This window comes from Vulpes lagopus, chromosome 6 (assembly GCF_018345385.1).
Source record: "Vulpes lagopus strain Blue_001 chromosome 6, ASM1834538v1, whole genome shotgun sequence".
Taxonomy (NCBI): domain Eukaryota; kingdom Metazoa; phylum Chordata; class Mammalia; order Carnivora; family Canidae; genus Vulpes; species Vulpes lagopus.
Window position 1 is genome coordinate 98,659,480 of NC_054829.1, and position 19,632 is coordinate 98,679,111.

A 19,632-nucleotide genomic window follows, 5' to 3' on the forward strand; every position below is an offset into this window, starting at 1 on the left:
CCTGACGCGGGACTCGACCGCAGGAAGGTGGCAAGAAACCACTAAGCTGCCGGGGCTGCCCCTGAAATGCTTTTTAAAAGCGATTCTATCAATTTGCCTAGTTTAAAAGTCCAAACCATCATAATACTTTTTTTTTTTCCCCTTGATCAAAAAGGGTAGACTTTTGCATGTTAGGATTTTAGCAAATGATGCTGTTCTTATCTTCAAAACTCAATTTTGCATCTCTTTCTTCCTTAACCAACATTAATACTGAATTGATCTTCTTCCTCATCATTTTTAAGCTCTGGTTTTAATTACTAAATTAGTTTGGTAGATTTTTCTTCTCAAATCCAAAATATATTTCATTTAATAAATTTCATTTAATTACTTAATTTTACTGTCAGTAGCTTTTCCTGGAACTAAGTTATATACCCTGGTATGTAGATCTGTATTCCTCTATATTCATCTACCCATTCGCTCCCCCCACCCATATGACAACTCATCTAAACTACAAAGAATTGGCACCACATGGTAGCCTCATGTAATTTACTTTAGATCTTTCTGAAGCACAGGTGTAATCACTGGAGAGATAAAGGACTTAACTGTTTACATCAAGGTTCAAAACATATTTTTCCAGGGTACCTTGGTGGCTCAGTGGTTGAGCATCTATCTGCCTTTGGCTTTGGTCATGATTCCAGGGTCCTGGGATTGAGTCCTGCATTGGGCTCCCCGTGGGGAGTCTGCTTCTCCCTCTGCCTGTATCTCTGCCTCTTTCTCTGTGTCTCTCAGGAGTAAATAAATATAATTTTAAAAAAATCATATTTTTCCAGAAACTGGTTATAATTTTTGGCCAAACTGACTTGTTTAAGGCAGAGTTCACATTTGTCACTGGTGATAAATGGTGTTTCTAGATAATGAGAGGTTTTACCCTAGGATTGCTTTAATGTCACTTTGACAGCTAAGCTTATTATTAGTATTATTTGGTTTTGGTGGATTAGTTTCCACTCTTAGTTAATATGACTCTTTTCTTTGTAATATTTTCCAAGTATATCTGAATCATTATTGATGGCATTATTTAATGTCTATCCCACTGCCAAATTATAAACCTCACTAGGGTGAAGACAATGTCCATCTTGTTTATTTTATACCCGCAGCACCTAGCACAGTGCTTAGTATATAGTAAGTTCTCAGTAACTGCTGCATCGGATGTGAATGAAGTTAACGTCATTCTTTCAAGTGGCATATTATTTGAAGAAGAAGAAGAAGCAAGGTGCATGTGTTATTACTGCAGTTTTCTTCCGTTTGGTGTGTTTGGGTAATTAAGAAATGGCTTTACCCTTAGGGCTACAGATTCACAGGAGAAAAACAATTCAAACGTGCAAAGTGCTCTGCAAATGTTTAACTCCAATTTGGAAAGGGTATCAGAACTGGTTACAACAGTAACCTAAAGTGAGCTGAAGCCCTTTGGGTCAATATCGGTCGGGTACTTCAGGACACTGCCTTGCTATTTAACTTCCAGAAAGAAAATGCTTCAATTAATGCATGTGTTGATGGCCTACCATGCATGCTACTTGGCTTTTCAGTGTGTTATCAAAAAGCCCCTGCTTCAAACTAATTATAATCTGGGAAGCTATAGGAATGCTAACTATAGGAAAAGCTAACTAGAAAAAAAAATAAATGGTAAGTACAAGGGCAAATGATTGGTATTTCAGGCATTCAGAGAATGACTATCAACCAAAGTCCTCATAGAAACAGACTGGAGGGGGTCCAGGCCATTCATATGGGCAGAGAAGAGGGGTACAAGCATTCAAAATAGGAAAAAAAGTTACATGGGCAAAGATGTGGCGAGAGGGACAGCCAACGTTTGTTCAGGGCAACAAGTAGAACAATTAAGCTAAGGTAAAGGGTTCCCCCAGAGAGAAGTAGAGACATGGGTTATAAAGGCAGATTGAGCCAGAAAGTGAAACTATCAGTAAGAGGCTGGGGAGAATGGGGTATTTTCTGTCAGTTTTCCTGTAGCCGATGACAGGTGGCATATTGATAGCAGCATAAAATATTCAATGATGATAATATCCTAATACTGCACAGCATTTTGTTTCAAAGTAATTACATCTATTATTCACAGAAGAAAAATTTTTCCCCCATTTTGCAGAAATGTCACTGCACGTCAATAAATGTAAATGAGATAGCTATTTAATGGCAGAGCTGTGATTCCAATCTATACCTTCTGCCCCAGCATGTTGTAGAAGAAGGCACGAATTGTCAAGTGAGGACACAGAGGCCAGGGGATGGGTGAGTTATCTGCCTGTGGTGGTGCAGGTTGAAAAGGGTAAGAACTGCCTGAAGTAGTACAGGCTATACCCAGGATGGGCCACTTACAGTCCTCCTAACTTTTAGAAAGCTGCTTTTCATTGCAGGCAAGGATGAACTACTGATTGGAACTAACAGACATTTAAAAATGAAGCTGATCATACTGGTTTTAAGATGGCCAAATAAACCCATTTTCCTCACTGCTTCATTTGCTGAAAAGCTATCACTGCCGCCTTGACTTGCAGGCCCTTATAAAACAGATCATATTTTAACTACTGGGTTAGATATAACTCCAGAGCCTTTTCTGGTCATTTGTCTCTAAGAATCAAATGGTTAACTTGGAGATTCTTCACTGCTGTCTTTCCATTGATTATGTTTCAAAGGTGCCTGTGACCCAGTTTTCTTGCACTGTCTTTTACCATTCTCATTAACATTTATTTTATTCAAATACAGTAATCCTCACTTCAGCCGTGAAAAACTGACTCCCACTCCCACATACTGTACACAGTGTTAGCATAATAGTTTTAAAGTGCTTCAGAGATTTTACACAAAAGTCTTTTGAAATTATGCTCAACCTGAATAATATATCTTTCTTCTTCCTATCAGTTTATCTTTTTCTCTCAGGAGAATTTTTTTCTTTTATGAAAAGGTTCCAAAATGAAATGCTTCCCTCCCCTTCCTGAGTGATTGTGATCTACACTAAACAAGAGAACACAGTGAAAGAACTACAGAACCTCAAAGATCACAATCCACTGCTATTATCATTATTATTATTTTTTAAGTTAGTACCTTGTTAAATCAGAATCATAGACAAAGAAGCAATGCATACCCTGTAGCAGAAATAGCCAATGGTCTCAAGCAAAACTGCTACCCAGTATTATGGCAAGTGGAAAAAGTCTAAGTCTGTTTTTATGGAGTGAAATCCCAATTTTCTTCTTTTTTTTTTCTTACTGTTTTGACTTTTTTTAATTGTTAAAAAACTTGTATGTATAGTCCATGCTACTTAGTCTCTGTTAAGAAAATTACTTGTTTGGGCTCTGCTTTCCCTAGGTGAAATAGAAAAAAAAATAGTTTTAATACCATAAAGAAATAAGGAGCTCGTGTTCATACTGTATATATTTTGGGGAAATAGTAGGATCATGATGGGACATGCAAGGTGACCTACTGAGTCCTTGCATTTCTTACAGGTATCAGGGGAAGTCTCTGAATGAGAACCCATATCCAATCCAAGGGAATTCAGTCCTACTGGTTTTATACAAAAGGCTTCAAGATTGAGATTTTGCCTGGCAAAAAAAAAAAGTGCTGCTTAAAAATAAAACGTTTCAAAAACACTGCTCTTGACTTTGTTTTATTTTATTTTAATATTTCTAATAAATGCTCAACCATTCTTTAATGCCCAGGTCACATTTTACCTTAAACAAGGTCTTCTCTGACCATACCAGAATATCAGTCCTTGCCCAATGCACTGTGTTTAACTCTGTTAGTTTTACTTAATGACATACGTGTATTAAATTACCCAAATGTCTTTGGCTTTATAAGCACTTGACATATGGCTGAGAATATGTTTTATTTTGTAGGCTTCTTGCCACAGAGTCCTAAAGACAGCTCCTCTTTTCTAGAAATTAGACAAATAGGAAACAGGGAATGACTCTCCCTTACCCCCTACCATCCATCGTTGTGACAGAAACTTCACAGCCCCTTCTGATAACTTTACCCCAGAGCCAAAGAGAGAGAGAGAGAGAGAAACAGGCAGAGGGGGAAGCAGGCTCCATGCAGGGAACCTGACGCGGGACTCGACCGCAGGAAGGTGGCAAGAAACCACTAAGCTGCCGGGGCTGCCCCTGAAATGCTTTTTAAAAGCGATTCTATCAATTTGCCTAGTTTAAAAGTCCAAACCATCATAATACTTTTTTTTTTTCCCCTTGATCAAAAAGGGTAGACTTTTGCATGTTAGGATTTTAGCAAATGATGCTGTTCTTATCTTCAAAACTCAATTTTGCATCTCTTTCTTCCTTAACCAACATTAATACTGAATTGATCTTCTTCCTCATCATTTTTAAGCTCTGGTTTTAATTACTAAATTAGTTTGGTAGATTTTTCTTCTCAAATCCAAAATATATTTCATTTAATAAATTTCATTTAATTACTTAATTTTACTGTCAGTAGCTTTTCCTGGAACTAAGTTATATACCCTGGTATGTAGATCTGTATTCCTCTATATTCATCTACCCATTCGCTCCCCCCACCCATATGACAACTCATCTAAACTACAAAGAATTGGCACCACATGGTAGCCTCATGTAATTTACTTTAGATCTTTCTGAAGCACAGGTGTATCACTGGAGAGATAAAGGACTTAACTGTTTACATCAAGGTTCAAAACATATTTTTCCAGGGTACCTTGATGGCTCAGTGGTTGAGCATCTATCTGCCTTTGGCTTTGGTCATGATTCCAGGGTCCTGGGATTGAGTCCTGCATTGGGCTCCCCGTGGGGAGTCTGCTTCTCCCTCTGCCTGTATCTCTGCCTCTTTCTCTGTGTCTCTCAGGAGTAAATAAATATAATTTTAAAAAAATCATATTTTTCCAGAAACTGGTTATAATTTTTGGCCAAACTGACTTGTTTAAGGCAGAGTTCACATTTGTCACTGGTGATAAATGGTGTTTCTAGATAGTGAGAGGTTTTACCCTAGGATTGCTTTAATGTCACTTTGACAGCTAAGCTTATTATTAGTATTATTTGGTTTTGGTGGATTAGTTTCCACTCTTAGTTAATATGACTCTTTTCTTTGTAATATTTTCCAAGTATATCTGAATCATTATTGATGGCATTATTTAATGTCTATCCCACTACCAAATTATAAACCTCACTAGGGTGAAGACAATGTCCATCTTGTTTATTTTATACCCGCAGCACCTAGCACAGTGCTTAGTATATAGTAAGTTCTCAGTAACTGCTGCATCGGATGTGAATGAAGTTAACGTCATTCTTTCAAGTGGCATATTATTTGAAGAAGAAGAAGAAGAAGCAAGGTGCATGTGTTATTACTGCAGTTTTCTTCCGTTTGGTGTGTTTGGGTAATTAAGAAATGGCTTTACCCTTAGGGCTACAGATTCACAGGAGAAAAACAATTCAAACGTGCAAAGTGCTCTGCAAATGTTTAACTCCAATTTGGAAAGGGTATCAGAACTGGTTACAACAGTAACCTAAAGTGAGCTGAAGCCCTGTGGGTCAATATCGGTCGGGTACTTCAGGACACTGCCTTGCTATTTAACTTCCAGAAAGAAAATGCTTCAATTAATGCATGTGTTGATGGCCTACCATGCATGCTACTTGGCTTTTCAGTGTGTTATCAAAAAGCCCCTGCTTCAAACTAATTATAATCTGGGAAGCTATAGGAATGCTAACTATAGGAAAAGCTAACTAGAAAAAAAAATAAATGGTAAGTACAAGGGCAAATGATTGGTATTTCAGGCATTCAGAGAATGACTATCAACCAAAGTCCTCATAGAAACAGACTGGAGGGGGTCCAGGCCATTCATATGGGCAGAGAAGAGGGGTACAAGCATTCAAAATAGGAAAAAAAGTTACATGGGCAAAGATGTGGCGAGAGGGACAGCCAACGTTTGTTCAGGGCAACAAGTAGAACAATTAAGCTAAGGTAAAGGGTTCCCCCAGAGAGAAGTAGAGACATGGGTTATAAAGGCAGATTGAGCCAGAAAGTGAAACTATCAGTAAGAGGCTGGGGAGAATGGGGTATTTTCTGTCAGTTTTCCTGTAGCCGATGACAGGTGGCATAATGATAGCAGCATAAAATATTCAATGATGATAATATCCTAATACTGCACAGCATTTTGTTTCAAAGTAATTACATCTATTATTCACAGAAGAAAATTTTTTCCCCCATTTTGCAGAAATGTCACTGCACGTCAATAAATGTAAATGAGATAGCTATTTAATAGCAGAGCTGTGATTCCAATCTATACCTTCTGCCCCAGCATGTTGTGGAAGAAGGCACGAATTGTCAAGTGAGGACACAGAGGCCAGGGGATGGGCGAGTTATCTGCCTGTGGTGGTGCAGGTTGAAAAGGGTAAGAACTGCCTGAAGTAGTACAGGCTATACCCAGGATGGGCCACTTACAGTCCTCCTAACTTTTAGAAAGCTGCTTTTCATTGCAGGCAAGGATGAACTACTGATTGGAACTAACAGACATTTAAAAATGAAGCTGATCATACTGGTTTTAAGATGGCCAAATAAACCCATTTTCCTCACTGCTTCATTTGCTGAAAAGCTATCACTGCCGCCTTGACTTGCAGGCCCTTATAAAACAGATCATATTTTAACTACTGGGTTAGATATAACTCCAGAGCCTTTTCTGGTCATTTGTCTCTAAGAATCAAATGGTTAACTTGGAGATTCTTCACTGCTGTCTTTCCATTGATTATGTTTCAAAGGTGCCTGTGACCCAGTTTTCTTGCACTGTCTTTTACCATTCTCATTAACATTTATTTTATTCAAATACAGTAATCCTCACTTCAGCCGTGAAAAACTGACTCCCACTCCCACATACTGTACACAGTGTTAGCATAATAGTTTTAAAGTGCTTCAGAGATTTTACACAAAAGTCTTTTGAAATTATGCTCAACCTGAATAATATATCTTTCTTCTTCCTATCAGTTTATCTTTTTCTCTCAGGAGAATTTTTTTCTTTTATGAAAAGGTTCCAAAATGAAATGCTTCCCTCCCCTTCCTGAGTGATTGTGATCTACACTAAACAAGAGAACACAGTGAAAGAACTACGGAACCTCAAAGATCACAATCCACTGCTATTATCATTATTATTATTTTTTAAGTTAGTACCTTGTTAAATCAGAATCATAGACAAAGAAGCAATGCATACCCTGTAGCAGAAATAGCCAATGGTCTCAAGCAAAACTGCTACCCAGTATTATGGCAAGTGGAAAAAGTCTAAGTCTGTTTTTATGGAGTGAAATCCCAATTTTCTTCTTTTTTTTTTCTTACTGTTTTGACTTTTTTTAATTGTTAAAAAACTTGTATGTATAGTCCATGCTACTTAGTCTCTGTTAAGAAAATTACTTGTTTGGGCTCTGCTTTCCCTAGGTGAAATAGAAAAAAAAATAGTTTTAATACCATAAAGAAATAAGGAGCTCGTGTTCATACTGTATATATTTTGGGGAAATAGTAGGATCATGATGGGACATGCAAGGTGACCTACTGAGTCCTTGCATTTCTTACAGGTATCAGGGGAAGTCTCTGAATGAGAACCCATATCCAATCCAAGGGAATTCAGTCCTACTGGTTTTATACAAAAGGCTTCAAGATTGAGATTTTGCCTGGCAAAAAAAAAAAAGTGCTGCTTAAAAATAAAACGTTTCAAAAACACTGCTCTTGACTTTGTTTTATTTTATTTTAATATTTCTAATAAATGCTCAACCATTCTTTAATGCCCAGGTCACATTTTACCTTAAACAAGGTCTTCTCTCACCATACCAGAATATCAGTCCTTGCCCAATGCACTGTGTTTAACTCTGTTAGTTTTACTTAATGACATACGTGTATTAAATTACCCAAATGTCTTTGGCTTTATAAGCACTTGACATATGGCTGAGAATATGTTTTATTTTGTAGGCTTCTTGCCACAGAGTCCTAAAGACAGCTCCTCTTTTCTAGAAATTAGACAAATAGGAAACAGGGAATGACTCTCCCTTACCCCCTACCATCCATCGTTGTGACAGAAACTTCACAGCCCCTTCTGATAACTTTACCCCAGAGCCACAGAGGAGGGCCCACCACAGTCAAAATGGCAGTGGATGAGACTGGTGCACCCATCCCACCCAGCAGGCATGTCTCTCTGGGCCACGGGGGTGGAAGCATGGGTGGGAAAAGTCATGTGCTGAATCTAGAGGACAGCACAGATGTGCATGTGCATGTGTGTGAGGGGAGAGGCAAGGATCTCAGAAAGCCACATTCAGATATGCTGCATAAATATTATCTAGACCAATGCCAGCTAAAGTTAATGGCTTTTTCATTTTTTTAAAAGATTTTATTTATTCATGAGAGACACATTGAGATAGAGATAGAGATAGAGATAGAGATAGAGAAAGAGAGAGAGAGGGAGGCAGAGACACAAGCAGAGGGAGAAGCAGGCTCCATGCAGGGAACCTGATGTGGGACCTGATCCTGGGTCTCCAGGATCATGCCCTGGGCTGAAGGCAGCGCTAAACCGCTGAGCCTCCTGGGCTGCCCTTGCTTTTTCACATTTTATCACCCATTCTGTCACACCTGTGATACTGTAACACTCCCTGTCATTTTCAAATAAAGAAATTATTTAAAGAAATTATAAAAGAAGATAATGTGTTCCTTGCTCCTTCTCTCTTCCCTATAGTCCCTATGGAAATAATACCCTCATTTTCTGGTCTTTTGTAGGCACACAAGTTTGGAGTTTCAAAAAGGAAGTACAGGACACTAAACCAGAAGATGTGGATTTGATTCTAGTTAGTTACTACCTGAGTGGACCTGGGGCAAAGCAATTAGCCATAGAGACTCACTCTGAATATCAAAAGGCGGTGGGGGCTAATGATTTGAAGTTTAATTCAAGTTTTAAAAAATGAACATGTGTCTGCTTAGCAAAGGATCCAACTCAATGGTAAGTACTCAATAAACACAATTTGTGAATTTGAAGCAATAACTTCTTTTACTTTTCTTAATCTCTTACATGTACAATCACACTGTTCTTACTGAAATCCACATCCTTTTTAAGAATCATGATTTTGGATTACTTTCAATTATTTTTTCTTTTAAAACCTGTATCTATGGGACGCCTAGGTGGCTCAGTCAGGGTCTGCCTTTGGATCGGGTCATGATCTCAGGGTCCTGGAATAGAGCCCTGTGTTGGGCTCCTTGCTCAGTGGGGCACCTGCTTCTCCCTCTCCCTCTGCCTGCCTCTCCCCCTGCTTGTGCTCTCTCCCTCTCTGTCCAATAGATAAATAAAATCTTTAAAACCTGTATCTACCAAAACAGTTCACTGTAAACCCTGTTATACATTCGAATCTCCTGGAGAACAGTTAAAAAGTGACAGTGCCTGGGCTCCATGTCTGGCAGTTGAATTTGTTAACTCTGAAGACTATCACAAAATTTGCATTCAACAATAAATGAAAAAGCAAGGGGAAAAAGAACGGCTAAAAATGCTTCATTAAGACCAAACAGCTTAGGAATTATTGCACATGGTATGCAAGAGTGTAAGAGGGATCTAAAGCCACTTACCTTTGTTATTGTATACATCTAAGTAATTTGGTGCTGAGAAAATTGTAATTAGAGAAGGGAAGCCTGTCGTTTGGCTTTTCCTGTACATGCGATACCTAAAAACAACAAAGATGAGTTACAATAAGGCTACTATGTGAGAAAAGATGATATCAAATTACAGATTTAAAACAGAATATTCAAGTTACATTTTTATCACTCTAAGAGAACTCAATTACATAACATAAAACAAAATTTTCTCTCTAAAATCTGTTATATACAGACATGAATTCCTCTCAAGGTTGACAATGAAAACATACAATCACATGTACAATTTCCAAAGAAGTCTTTCCTAAATTTAAGAGACCTAGGGGAGGATGTAATTTAACGCAAAATCATAATCCACACTTCCCAGAGGAAAATATCTTCTTAAAGATCTTTTGAAATGTTCTAGAAGTATTTATTCTGCATATTGGACTGAACATTTCTGGTGGGAAAAAAATCAGAATGTGAAAGGTAGTTGACACTCTCAATCTTAGTACCTTGACATTATAAAATGTGATTGGCTATGCCTACTTCACAACAAATAAAAACAAAGAAACTAGATGACATAATCTCAATTTTCCCCAATTAATCAATCAAATGCTTATTTCAAACAAATATGCTAATTGATTTTAACTGATGAACTTAAAATATTTTTGAATGAGCAGATGATTTCAGGTCTGTAGCGGGATTAATATAAAGCTGCTTAAACTATTCAGCTGGGGACACCTGGGTGGCTCAGTGGTTAAGCGTCTGCCTTTAGCCCAGGGCATGATCCCGGAGTGCTGGGACTGAGTCCCACATCAGGTTCCCTGCATGGACCCTGCTCCTCTCTGCCTATGTCTGCCTCTCTCTCTCTCTCTCTCTCTCTCTCATGAATAAATAAATAACATCTTTAAAAAAAAGTATTCAGTTGGGACAGTTAGTCAAAAAAGCATGGTGACACCACTGCCCTGAAAAGTGGAAAAAAAGAAAAAAGAAAAAAAGAAATTATGTGAGGACCTTATTGGGCATATCAACAGGTTATTTCAAAGGTCAGCCATGACACACTGAAAACACAGTATTGGATCAGTTCATACCTGTTGATCATTGCTTGAAAAAAAATTATTTTGAAAGGAACGTAGGATCTGCCTTGACTTAAGATCATTAGACATAGGCTTACTTCAGAATGCAGTCATCTCTAGTCCTAATTTCAGCATACAGATTATAATATTAAGTGTTCTTCCCTTTCAGGAAATTCAGAATATGAAGAAACGAGTTTAAGCATTTGAAGGCAAACAATACCTTTCAGTAGAACCTCTTGAAAAGGGTACTGGACTTTAAATCCTAGATTCATTATGCTTTTTTCTCCCTAATACAGATTTAATGCACAAACTGCATATCTGATGTTTCTTAGTTTTCTAAGCCTGTATAATTGGCCTACCAATTATACTACTAATTAATCCACTAACTCTGGTCCCTAAATTTTAAAATGTACTGGGTATTACAAAATCCTGTTATGCATTTATTAGTTAGAATATAGGATTTTCTCCCTCATTTAAATGCTTCTGCTTTTGTCCTTTAAAACTTCACAGGGGTCAGGGAGGATATTCTTTAAACGAGTACACCATGTGCTATCTGTTAAATATTTATGTGTGATTCTCATTCACATTGCCAACCAAGGCTGAAAAGATGCCGATAATTTAGTCACTTACTGGACAGTGGGAAGAGCAGGAATGGAAAGAAATCAGAGGGATCCTTATGAATTCTTAGAAAAGCCAGCTGAAAATTTTACTTGTTCCAGCTAAAAATGGAGGCACTTTAAAGGGGACTTTACAACACCTTTGCAACCACACATTCCCCAAGACCCTGCCATATCTGCATCATCAGAAGACAATTCAAGATATAATTTCTTTAGGGAAAGAGCGCAGCAGCAGAAGGGATCCTTCACAGCCTGAACAAAGTGAGGAACCTTGACCCAGGGGCAACGCATGGTTTCCATAAACCCAAAAAACTGCTCACCCTGCATCTTGGGCTTCATGGGCTCGGAGTATAGATAACAAGTTATTGTGCTGTAAGAATTCACATACAGCTGGGTAACTGCCAGAGACAAAAAGAGAAGAGAAAGAAGCATCTGTTACGAAATCGTCAAGAGTAGCACATTTATCTGTAACATCCCAACCTATGTGATTTGATCAAGCATAATCAAGCATACATCATTCATGAAACAAACCTCTTGGCTCTCAGGACAGGTTTTTTGTTTTTGTTTTTGTTTTTGTTTTTTTTGTTTGTTTTTAATCCCCCTGTGGTAGTAAAAGCACCTGCAGCTCTACTTTTTTACATAATCAGAAAGGGTTGGAGATGTGTGAATTGGACAAAGAAAGTAGGCCATTATATAACACCACTAGAAAAATGTCCACTCATAGAGAAAATCAGTATGATCAAGTCTACATTTAAACACAAGTGAACAGCAGCATCAATATAACACGAGAATGGAATTTAAAATATAAACCTCCATTTTCTCAAATATAGGACTATTTGTATTTGGGTACACATAAATGCCTGAGTGCTCTACAGTGTACTCAGTTATGGAGTGGGAGAGACTAAGTCCTCTGGAAACCAAATTACCAACTTAGTTATGAGGATATTAACTGTTATATCAAAGTCTAAACAGGATTATGGAATTCACAGGTTTTAAACTGTGTACTTTATTTTTTTATTTTTATTTTTATTTTTTTAATTTATGATAGTCACACACAGAGAGAGAAAGAGAGAGGCAGAGACACAGGCAGAAGGAGAAGCAGGCTCCATGCACCGGGAGCCCAACGTGGGATTCGATCCTGGGTCTCCAGGATCACGCCCTGGGCCAAAGGCAGGCGCCAAACCGCTGTGCCACCCAGGGATCCCTAAACTGTGTACTTTAAATATGATCAACAGAACTGCATCTTACGACTTATTCTTTACCTTGACTTAATAAAATATTAAACATATAATCAAGATGACTTTGTCTGTGAAGGAAGTCTCAAAACCAAAGATAAGAACATTAAAAATGAAATTCAAATTACAAACTTAACTTGTAAAATCACTGGCAGTCTCTTTGTGTCTGCTCTAAGAATTCTCATTAGATAAACGTATGTCATAAAAAGGAATAAATTTTAGATCTTTCAAATAAAGAGACAGCAAACCAATGCTCATTTTTTCAATGCTCATTTTAATATAAACAAACTATATGTGGTATAAGAAACAATTCAGCAATTATAAAACTAGCACTTTAAATAAATGCTAAATAGTACATGTCACTCAATTTATTATATAAGAGAAAATGAAAATAGTTTCTCTATTACAGGTTTTGTAAGAATTCCCTGATTAAAAGGGAAAAAATATTAATATGGCACATCACAGGAGAGACGTTGATTATAAAAAGGATTCAGCTCTTTGCAAAAATGGAATCTGAAATCAAAAATAGTCTCTCCGCACATGCACACTTTTATGTGCATTTGTGTGTATATGCATGTGTGTTCTGGAATATTCTAGCAATTTGCTAAGGAGAGAAAAAGACGAGACCTTCATGAGGCCTTTACTTCCTAGTTGTCACAAGTCAGCCCAGTAAAAGGACCATGTAACCGATGAACATTAGTGTAACCTACAAATTGCAGAACATGGCCCAGAGGGTATCCATGGAAATGTGTCCATACATTACCTAGGTCAAGAGTTGACCAACGGTGTCTTCTAAGACTTGTGTTCTACCCTAGGAAAAGGGGAGTATATGACCTTCCCAGATCAGTGTGTGTCAACTAAAGAAAGCTTAATTGCTGAGACACTGGTTTGTTTTTTAAAAAATAGCACGTTTGTACATATTTAGCCATAAAGTACTCAGCCAAGGGATTACAGAGTAGGGTGCCTATCGCCTTCAGTTGTTTATTTCTTCTGCCTTTGAAATACTTCTTTAGAAAGATAGTTTACTGTCTTGTTGTACTACTGTAAGATAGAGGTTGTTTGTCTAGGTTTGTCACTTTTTGTCCTTGAGCAAATGGCCTGGCAGCATTTTTTAAATTTATGCTTTCCTTTTGTTAGAATCTACACTAGTTTTATGAAAGCATAATTTTAATACATTTTCTTCATGCTAAGCTTGATACTGTTTTGTGTTAAAGTTTTCCCTCATGGAAGTATATATCTGATTTTTAACAGCATTCTAAAGAAAATAAAATTAACCTTGCAGCAATCTGCTAGGTTAATAGCATTAAGTGAGGAACATTTGTATTATTACTTGGAAGGAACTCATTTAGAAGAAAATCCTTAGAAATTTAAACACATACATAATCAAATGCTCAAACTCTCTAGAAATTACAAACATTTAAAAAATAAATTTAGAAAACACTTGAATACCATCTAGATTCCCATTATTGGTCAACCACCTGCCTGGGATACATTAAAGTCTTTAATAATATTAGGTGACAGAAAAAAACAAACAGTTTCACAACATTTTTATGCCATAAGTGGAAATGATGGTAAACCAAATAGTGTTCAAGTTACAAGGCACTAAAGAAGATATATGTAGAATGATAGAGAAAGCAGGCTTCAGAACCTCTAACACCACAGGGAGAGGTGGAAAATCATTTATTCACCAATAATTTGTCAAAGACTCTCTGGTGATTTGTTCCATCTGCTAGAAGGCTATATTAGGCATAGGGAGGGGTGGTATGATAAGTGTATAGTTTTTCTGTGTTGAGGGCTATTTATTATTCAGGTAGGAAAGAAAGTAAAGCATTTCTTGAGATATTATGAAACAAAGAAAGCACATTGGTCTGAGGAAGCTTTAAAAAAAAATCTTTCCCATGTTAGATCTTTTGTTTTCTTTTTTTATTTTCTTTGCATTAATGATGTGAAGCTTCTATGTTCTGTGCCCATGAAAGCAAAAGAGATTCTCTTCCTCAGGGCCAGTCAGCCCAAGTATAGGGCCTACGGCCTCCTTCTGAGCACAGGGCTGGCTGGATCTCAATTCTACTCACACCCTTCCGTGGACACTCTTGTCAGGCAACCAACCTTAGGATGGTTTTGTTTGAACCCAATGTCCTGGACATGACTTGAAATAAGACTCAACGCAAATATCAGTGAAGACCACCGATACTTTCAGCTTTGTGATATTCATTTTTACCAGCATGCGCTACTGTGTTTGGAGAAAGAGCTGTACTCTCTGAAAATGCTTTTTTTGCCTCTTGGAACATGATTATTCTTGAAGCACTAGAGAATGCATTTCTCTGGGTAGAAAAGGAGGTGGAAATTTCCATGAATAGTGGGAATACTTAGATCTGGGTTTTATTCCAATTTCCCGTGTAAATTCTGGAAAACCGCTTAACCTCTTTGAGCCTGAATTACCTCACTGGTACAAATGTAGGCAGTAGCATTTATATCATAGACACGAGATAAAGATTAAATGAGTTAGCAATATATGTAAACCCCTAGTCTGGGGCCCGACTGAAAGTGGTAGACATTTAACAATTCCTAATTTTCTCTCCACCACTATGGTGTGGAAGAAACAACACAGCATAGAAGTGATTCAGCAATCTCAGATTCTAGTAGTAGTTGTGAAAAAGAAATCTACATGCCCCAAATGGCATCACTTAGACCAAATCATCAACTGGGGTTTCATACCTAACTTAATGGAAGTTTCAGCCTTCCCCAGAAAAGTAAATCTTAACTGGTCAGTCAAGTCAGGAATGTTCTGATCAGCACTAGTGAGGTAATCCGTCACATGGGCCCTCTGCCTCCACCAAGTGCAGATGAGGTCATCTGTGTGAGACCCTCTGCCCCTCCCCCACAGCAAAGTCACTGGCCTGAAACAAGACTTTCTTTTCTTTTCTAAATAACCCCTCGCCCCACCCTCTTCCCTATAAAGACTTTCCGTTCTGTATGGTTCCTCAGAGCCCCTCTACTTGCTAGCAGGGACACTGCCCAGGTCATGAATCGTTTAATAAAGCCAATTAGATCTTAAAGTTTAATCTGTTGATTTTTTTTTTTAACACTGCTAAATGTATTAGTTGTGACTCATGTTAGATCATAAAGGTAATGATGTATGGGGAACACTAGACAGGAAAGGAGTTCGAATGACAGAGAGAGAGAGATGCAGACTGAGCATGAACAGGTAAGGAAGGTAGAAATGGTAGAAAAACTGTTCTGGCATTAAAGAAAACAGCTATTATTAGACTCACTCTGTTTACTCTCTTACTTTCATTCTTTCCTATATTAAACTATGTTTAATTAGTTTAAATTAAACTAATTAAGCCTCCCAGGTTTGTCTTTTTAGATATAGTTGAGTATTTTTTCCTTCTGAAAAAGCCTACCCTTCTGCCAAACCTTCGCTGAATTATCACCTATAAACCCTTCCCCCCAAATCTACTCACCCTGAGGTGTACAGAACTGCTGCACCCACCATGCTCCCATAACATTTTTTCAGATAGCATTCATCAGGTTGTGCTGTAAATTATGTTTATATATCTGCTCTCCAGCAATGGTGAATGCCTTAAGAGATGGACATTATTGCCTTTGTTTTCATACCCTAAATCCTTAGCTGCAATCTGTCAGATTATGGGAGTTTACACTCAATTGCTGGAGTGGCCCCAACAGAGCAGTCCAGCAAGTGAGAGAGGCAAAGAGTTTCTCTCCCTCATCAGGTTCAGCAAAGCAGAGGCAGGCAGCCCACAACGCCTGCTTACGGGCCAGGAGGAAGCCTCTCATTGCCTCCTTGGTGTCCTTACCTTCTTTCAGCCCAGTAGTAAGGGAGGACTGCCCAACTGCCAAGTTCCTCTTCTGTTTCTGGGGGCTGGGTAATGGGTTTTAAGCCTTGGGGTGTCTTGGCATCACCTGGATGCTGTCAGGCATATCTCTTCCCAAGGCTGGCTGCTTTTTTTTTCCCCTTTGCCCCAGGGTTCTACCAACTAATTTCACTTTGCCCACTACGTATCAAGTCTGGAAGGGCTCCAACTCTTCCCACCAGAGCTTAAGTCCTCACTTGCACCTGGCTGCAGGCTGCCTTAGGAGCAGTGAGCAATTTTTATTTAAGACAAACATTTTATTGAAGCTTAGCATTTATACAGAAAACTGCCTCAAATCAGATTACAAATTGATCATCTATCTTCCCCTCATAACTAACATTTAGATCAAGACACAGAACACTCATTACCTGAACCCCAGGCACTCTTCCCCAACTCCTTTGAGTCACTATCACCTCCCCACTACAGGTAACTGCCACTTTGGCTTTGAACATTATAGATTAGCTTTCTGTATTGTTAAACTCTCATTTCAACGCTATCATCAACATGTGCTTCTAGTAATCTGGCTTCTGCTCATCACTCTATTTGTGGCATTCACCCATGTTGTTATATGCAGTTTGGTTAACCCCTTCTCATCTGCTGTATTTAGGTGTGTAGATATACCACAACTTATTATTCATTCTATTAAATAGATATTTGGGTTGCTTCCATTTCTTGGCTATTACAGATGTTGTTGCTATGAGCAATCTTTTGGGTGCAAACATGTACACATTTCTAGTGAATATAAAAATAAAAGTAGAATAATTTAGCTATATGGATGTTCAGCTTTAGTGTATCCTAAAGCAGCTGACTATAATTTGGAATGAGAGGTAGAATGGGACCATTCAGATGGTCATCTTTCTAGCGGTGTTCTAGATGTACTCTCTTCCATATTTTCATAAACACTCCTTTTTCTGTCTTCAAAGAGCCTTCCCAAATGACTCTGGTTGGATAGGTCCTATTCATCCTTTAAAACTCAGATCTAGTAACACTTCTACCACACATTGTCATTTAAACTCCAATTCACTCCTCTGTGGGGTAGGCCCCCCAACTGTGCGTACATCTGTGTACACGTGTGCGTGTATGATAATTTCCACATTTCTCACAGCATTTCTCACCTTGAATTTTGTCATAGTTTTGGGTCTTTGCCACTCAAAGGCACTCTCCCTCAAAGACAGGTATTCTGAGTATCTGTAAAGCCTCACAGAAGGCACATATAATAGGAGTTCAACTAATGTTTGTTAAATAATTGAATGAGTGAGTGAATTCTCAAAAGGACACCCATTAAGGAAACCATACGGCTTGGGGGAGTGAGTGGGAAGGACATTGTGAAATTTATGTGTGATTTCAACAAACTAAAAATGAAAGTCTTGAACTCAGAGTAGGAACAAAGGAAGGCAGAATAGTCTACATGCCGGTGATATTTTTAAGAAAGGGTCAGTAAAATGTGATGACTGATGGTGATTTCAGTGCAAAAAGAAAAAGTGAAGATATTTTCTAGAGTGCATGACCATTCATAGAACTGTTAATAGAAACAGGCTAACCAGGAGGAAGCTCCAGTGGGGAAGTAAATAATAGGCCCTTTCAGGCAAGGTGAGTTTAGGTTAAGGTGACAATGGGACATATAAGATAAGAACTTCCAGCAGCTACTTTAGAAATAGAGAAGTCCAGCTCAGGAAAGGAGAAATAGATGAAGGGGCTAGATCTGGCAATCAAACCCAGAGTTGACAGTTTACAGTGAAGCTAATGGAATAGGTGAGGCTCCAGGGGAAGAAAAAAATGTTGAAAGCAGAAGGATGACCAAGAAAGAGCAGCTCAAAAGGCAGGGATCTGCACGATAACTTAGAGGAGAATCAGGATACGTGGTAAGGAGGAACCAGAAGATTTCCAGGTGGAAGGGGTTGGGAAGAGTGTCAACTGCAGAAGGGAAGGTGGGCTGCGTGTGAAGAGCTGACACACCGCTGATCTGTGATTAAGAGATCAGCAGTGATTTGAGTGAGCCACAATTTGCAGCTTCAAAAACACTTTTAAAATGACTGTAAAGATGTTCTTTAAGTCTCAGAGTTTAGAGGAAACTTCAGAATATCTGATTTAACTCACTCCTTTTGAAGTAAGCTAAGCTTAGAACACAAAGCTTACGTGATTCATCCAAGGCAGACACACAAACTGCCAACCCAAGCACCAAATCCAGCCAACAGTTTTTGTTTGGTCTACATGAAAATGAAATTCTTACCTCTGCTTTGTCAGGATCCTCACAAATTTTTACAGTGTAAGTCTAGGCCTGTTTCACGATTCTCAAGTACCTTTCTAGACATCACAGGCATTTGAGTTTGCAAACTCCAGTCTAAGGTTACAAGGATAATGGTAGCACCAGGGCAAAAGCAGAGGATCCCCTCCCCTAGGTCACAGTGCCTCTCTTCCCTAACGCATCGCGGCATTCATGCATTTTTACTGATGGATTTTTCTGTAAAACTTCATTTTATTTAAATCACGGCCCAGACAACATGTCAGATGAGGATAGGGTGGCACAGCAAATTAAATTTGCAGACTCTCTATAAACCTGTAAAATAAAACTGGGAGTTGTCAATCAAAATAACTGCCAATAACTCAAACAGGTAATTGTCACCGAGTTTCTCTGCCACTAGTTTTACTGCTCTCCCTGTGTCTCTCTAGATCAGCTTTATGAAGTGCAGCCACAGAGGTTGCCTTGCCACCTCTGAGGGAACTAAAGACAAAAGAATCTAAAAGCTCTGGAAGGAAAGAGTCCCTTTTCTCCTCCTTAGATAAAACAGAATCCAGATTCCTTTGCCATTCATCAGAGCCTATAGGCTGTGCATTTAGATATTCAGCATCTGTCATGGCTACAGATACTAAAGAACCTCTAATGAGAGGAGTTAAATAACCATTTTGTAGAGAACAAAAGTGTGAAAACAAGCATAATCCTCTAATTATCTAGTAGATGGACTTTATCTCTGATGTAAACACATCTGTGTCTATATTGATAAAACAAAAATACCATAACTTTATGTAAGTTCAGTACAGAACCTCATTTAGAATACGATTTATTTGAACAGCTGACTCAGAAAACTAACAGAAGAATGTTATATTATGAATAAAAAGAAAGATCAATGCAATGTGCCTCAATATCACAATCAAGAGGTTTGGCTTTTTGCTATTGTAGTACTGAGGCACAACCCAGTGGCATTGAGTAGGTAATTTATACACCCATGCTATGACCAGGGATTTAAAACTA

At 38.3% G+C, this 19,632-nt stretch overlaps 1 protein-coding gene across 3 annotated transcripts in view; it reads right to left on the reverse strand.

The window, feature by feature from the left end:
* The window catches only part of PPP3CA (protein phosphatase 3 catalytic subunit alpha), a 314,628-nt gene that overhangs the window by 48,488 nt on the left and 246,508 nt on the right, over positions 1 to 19,632 (reverse strand). For all 3 annotated transcript variants that reach the window (XM_041759349.1, XM_041759348.1, XM_041759350.1), the window contains 2 exons: positions 11,593 to 11,670; positions 9,574 to 9,668 (listed from right to left, as the gene is read on the reverse strand). In XM_041759349.1, the coding sequence (XP_041615283.1) occupies positions 9,574 to 9,668; positions 11,593 to 11,670 (173 nt within the window). The remainder of the gene's footprint in view (positions 1 to 9,573; positions 9,669 to 11,592; positions 11,671 to 19,632) is intronic.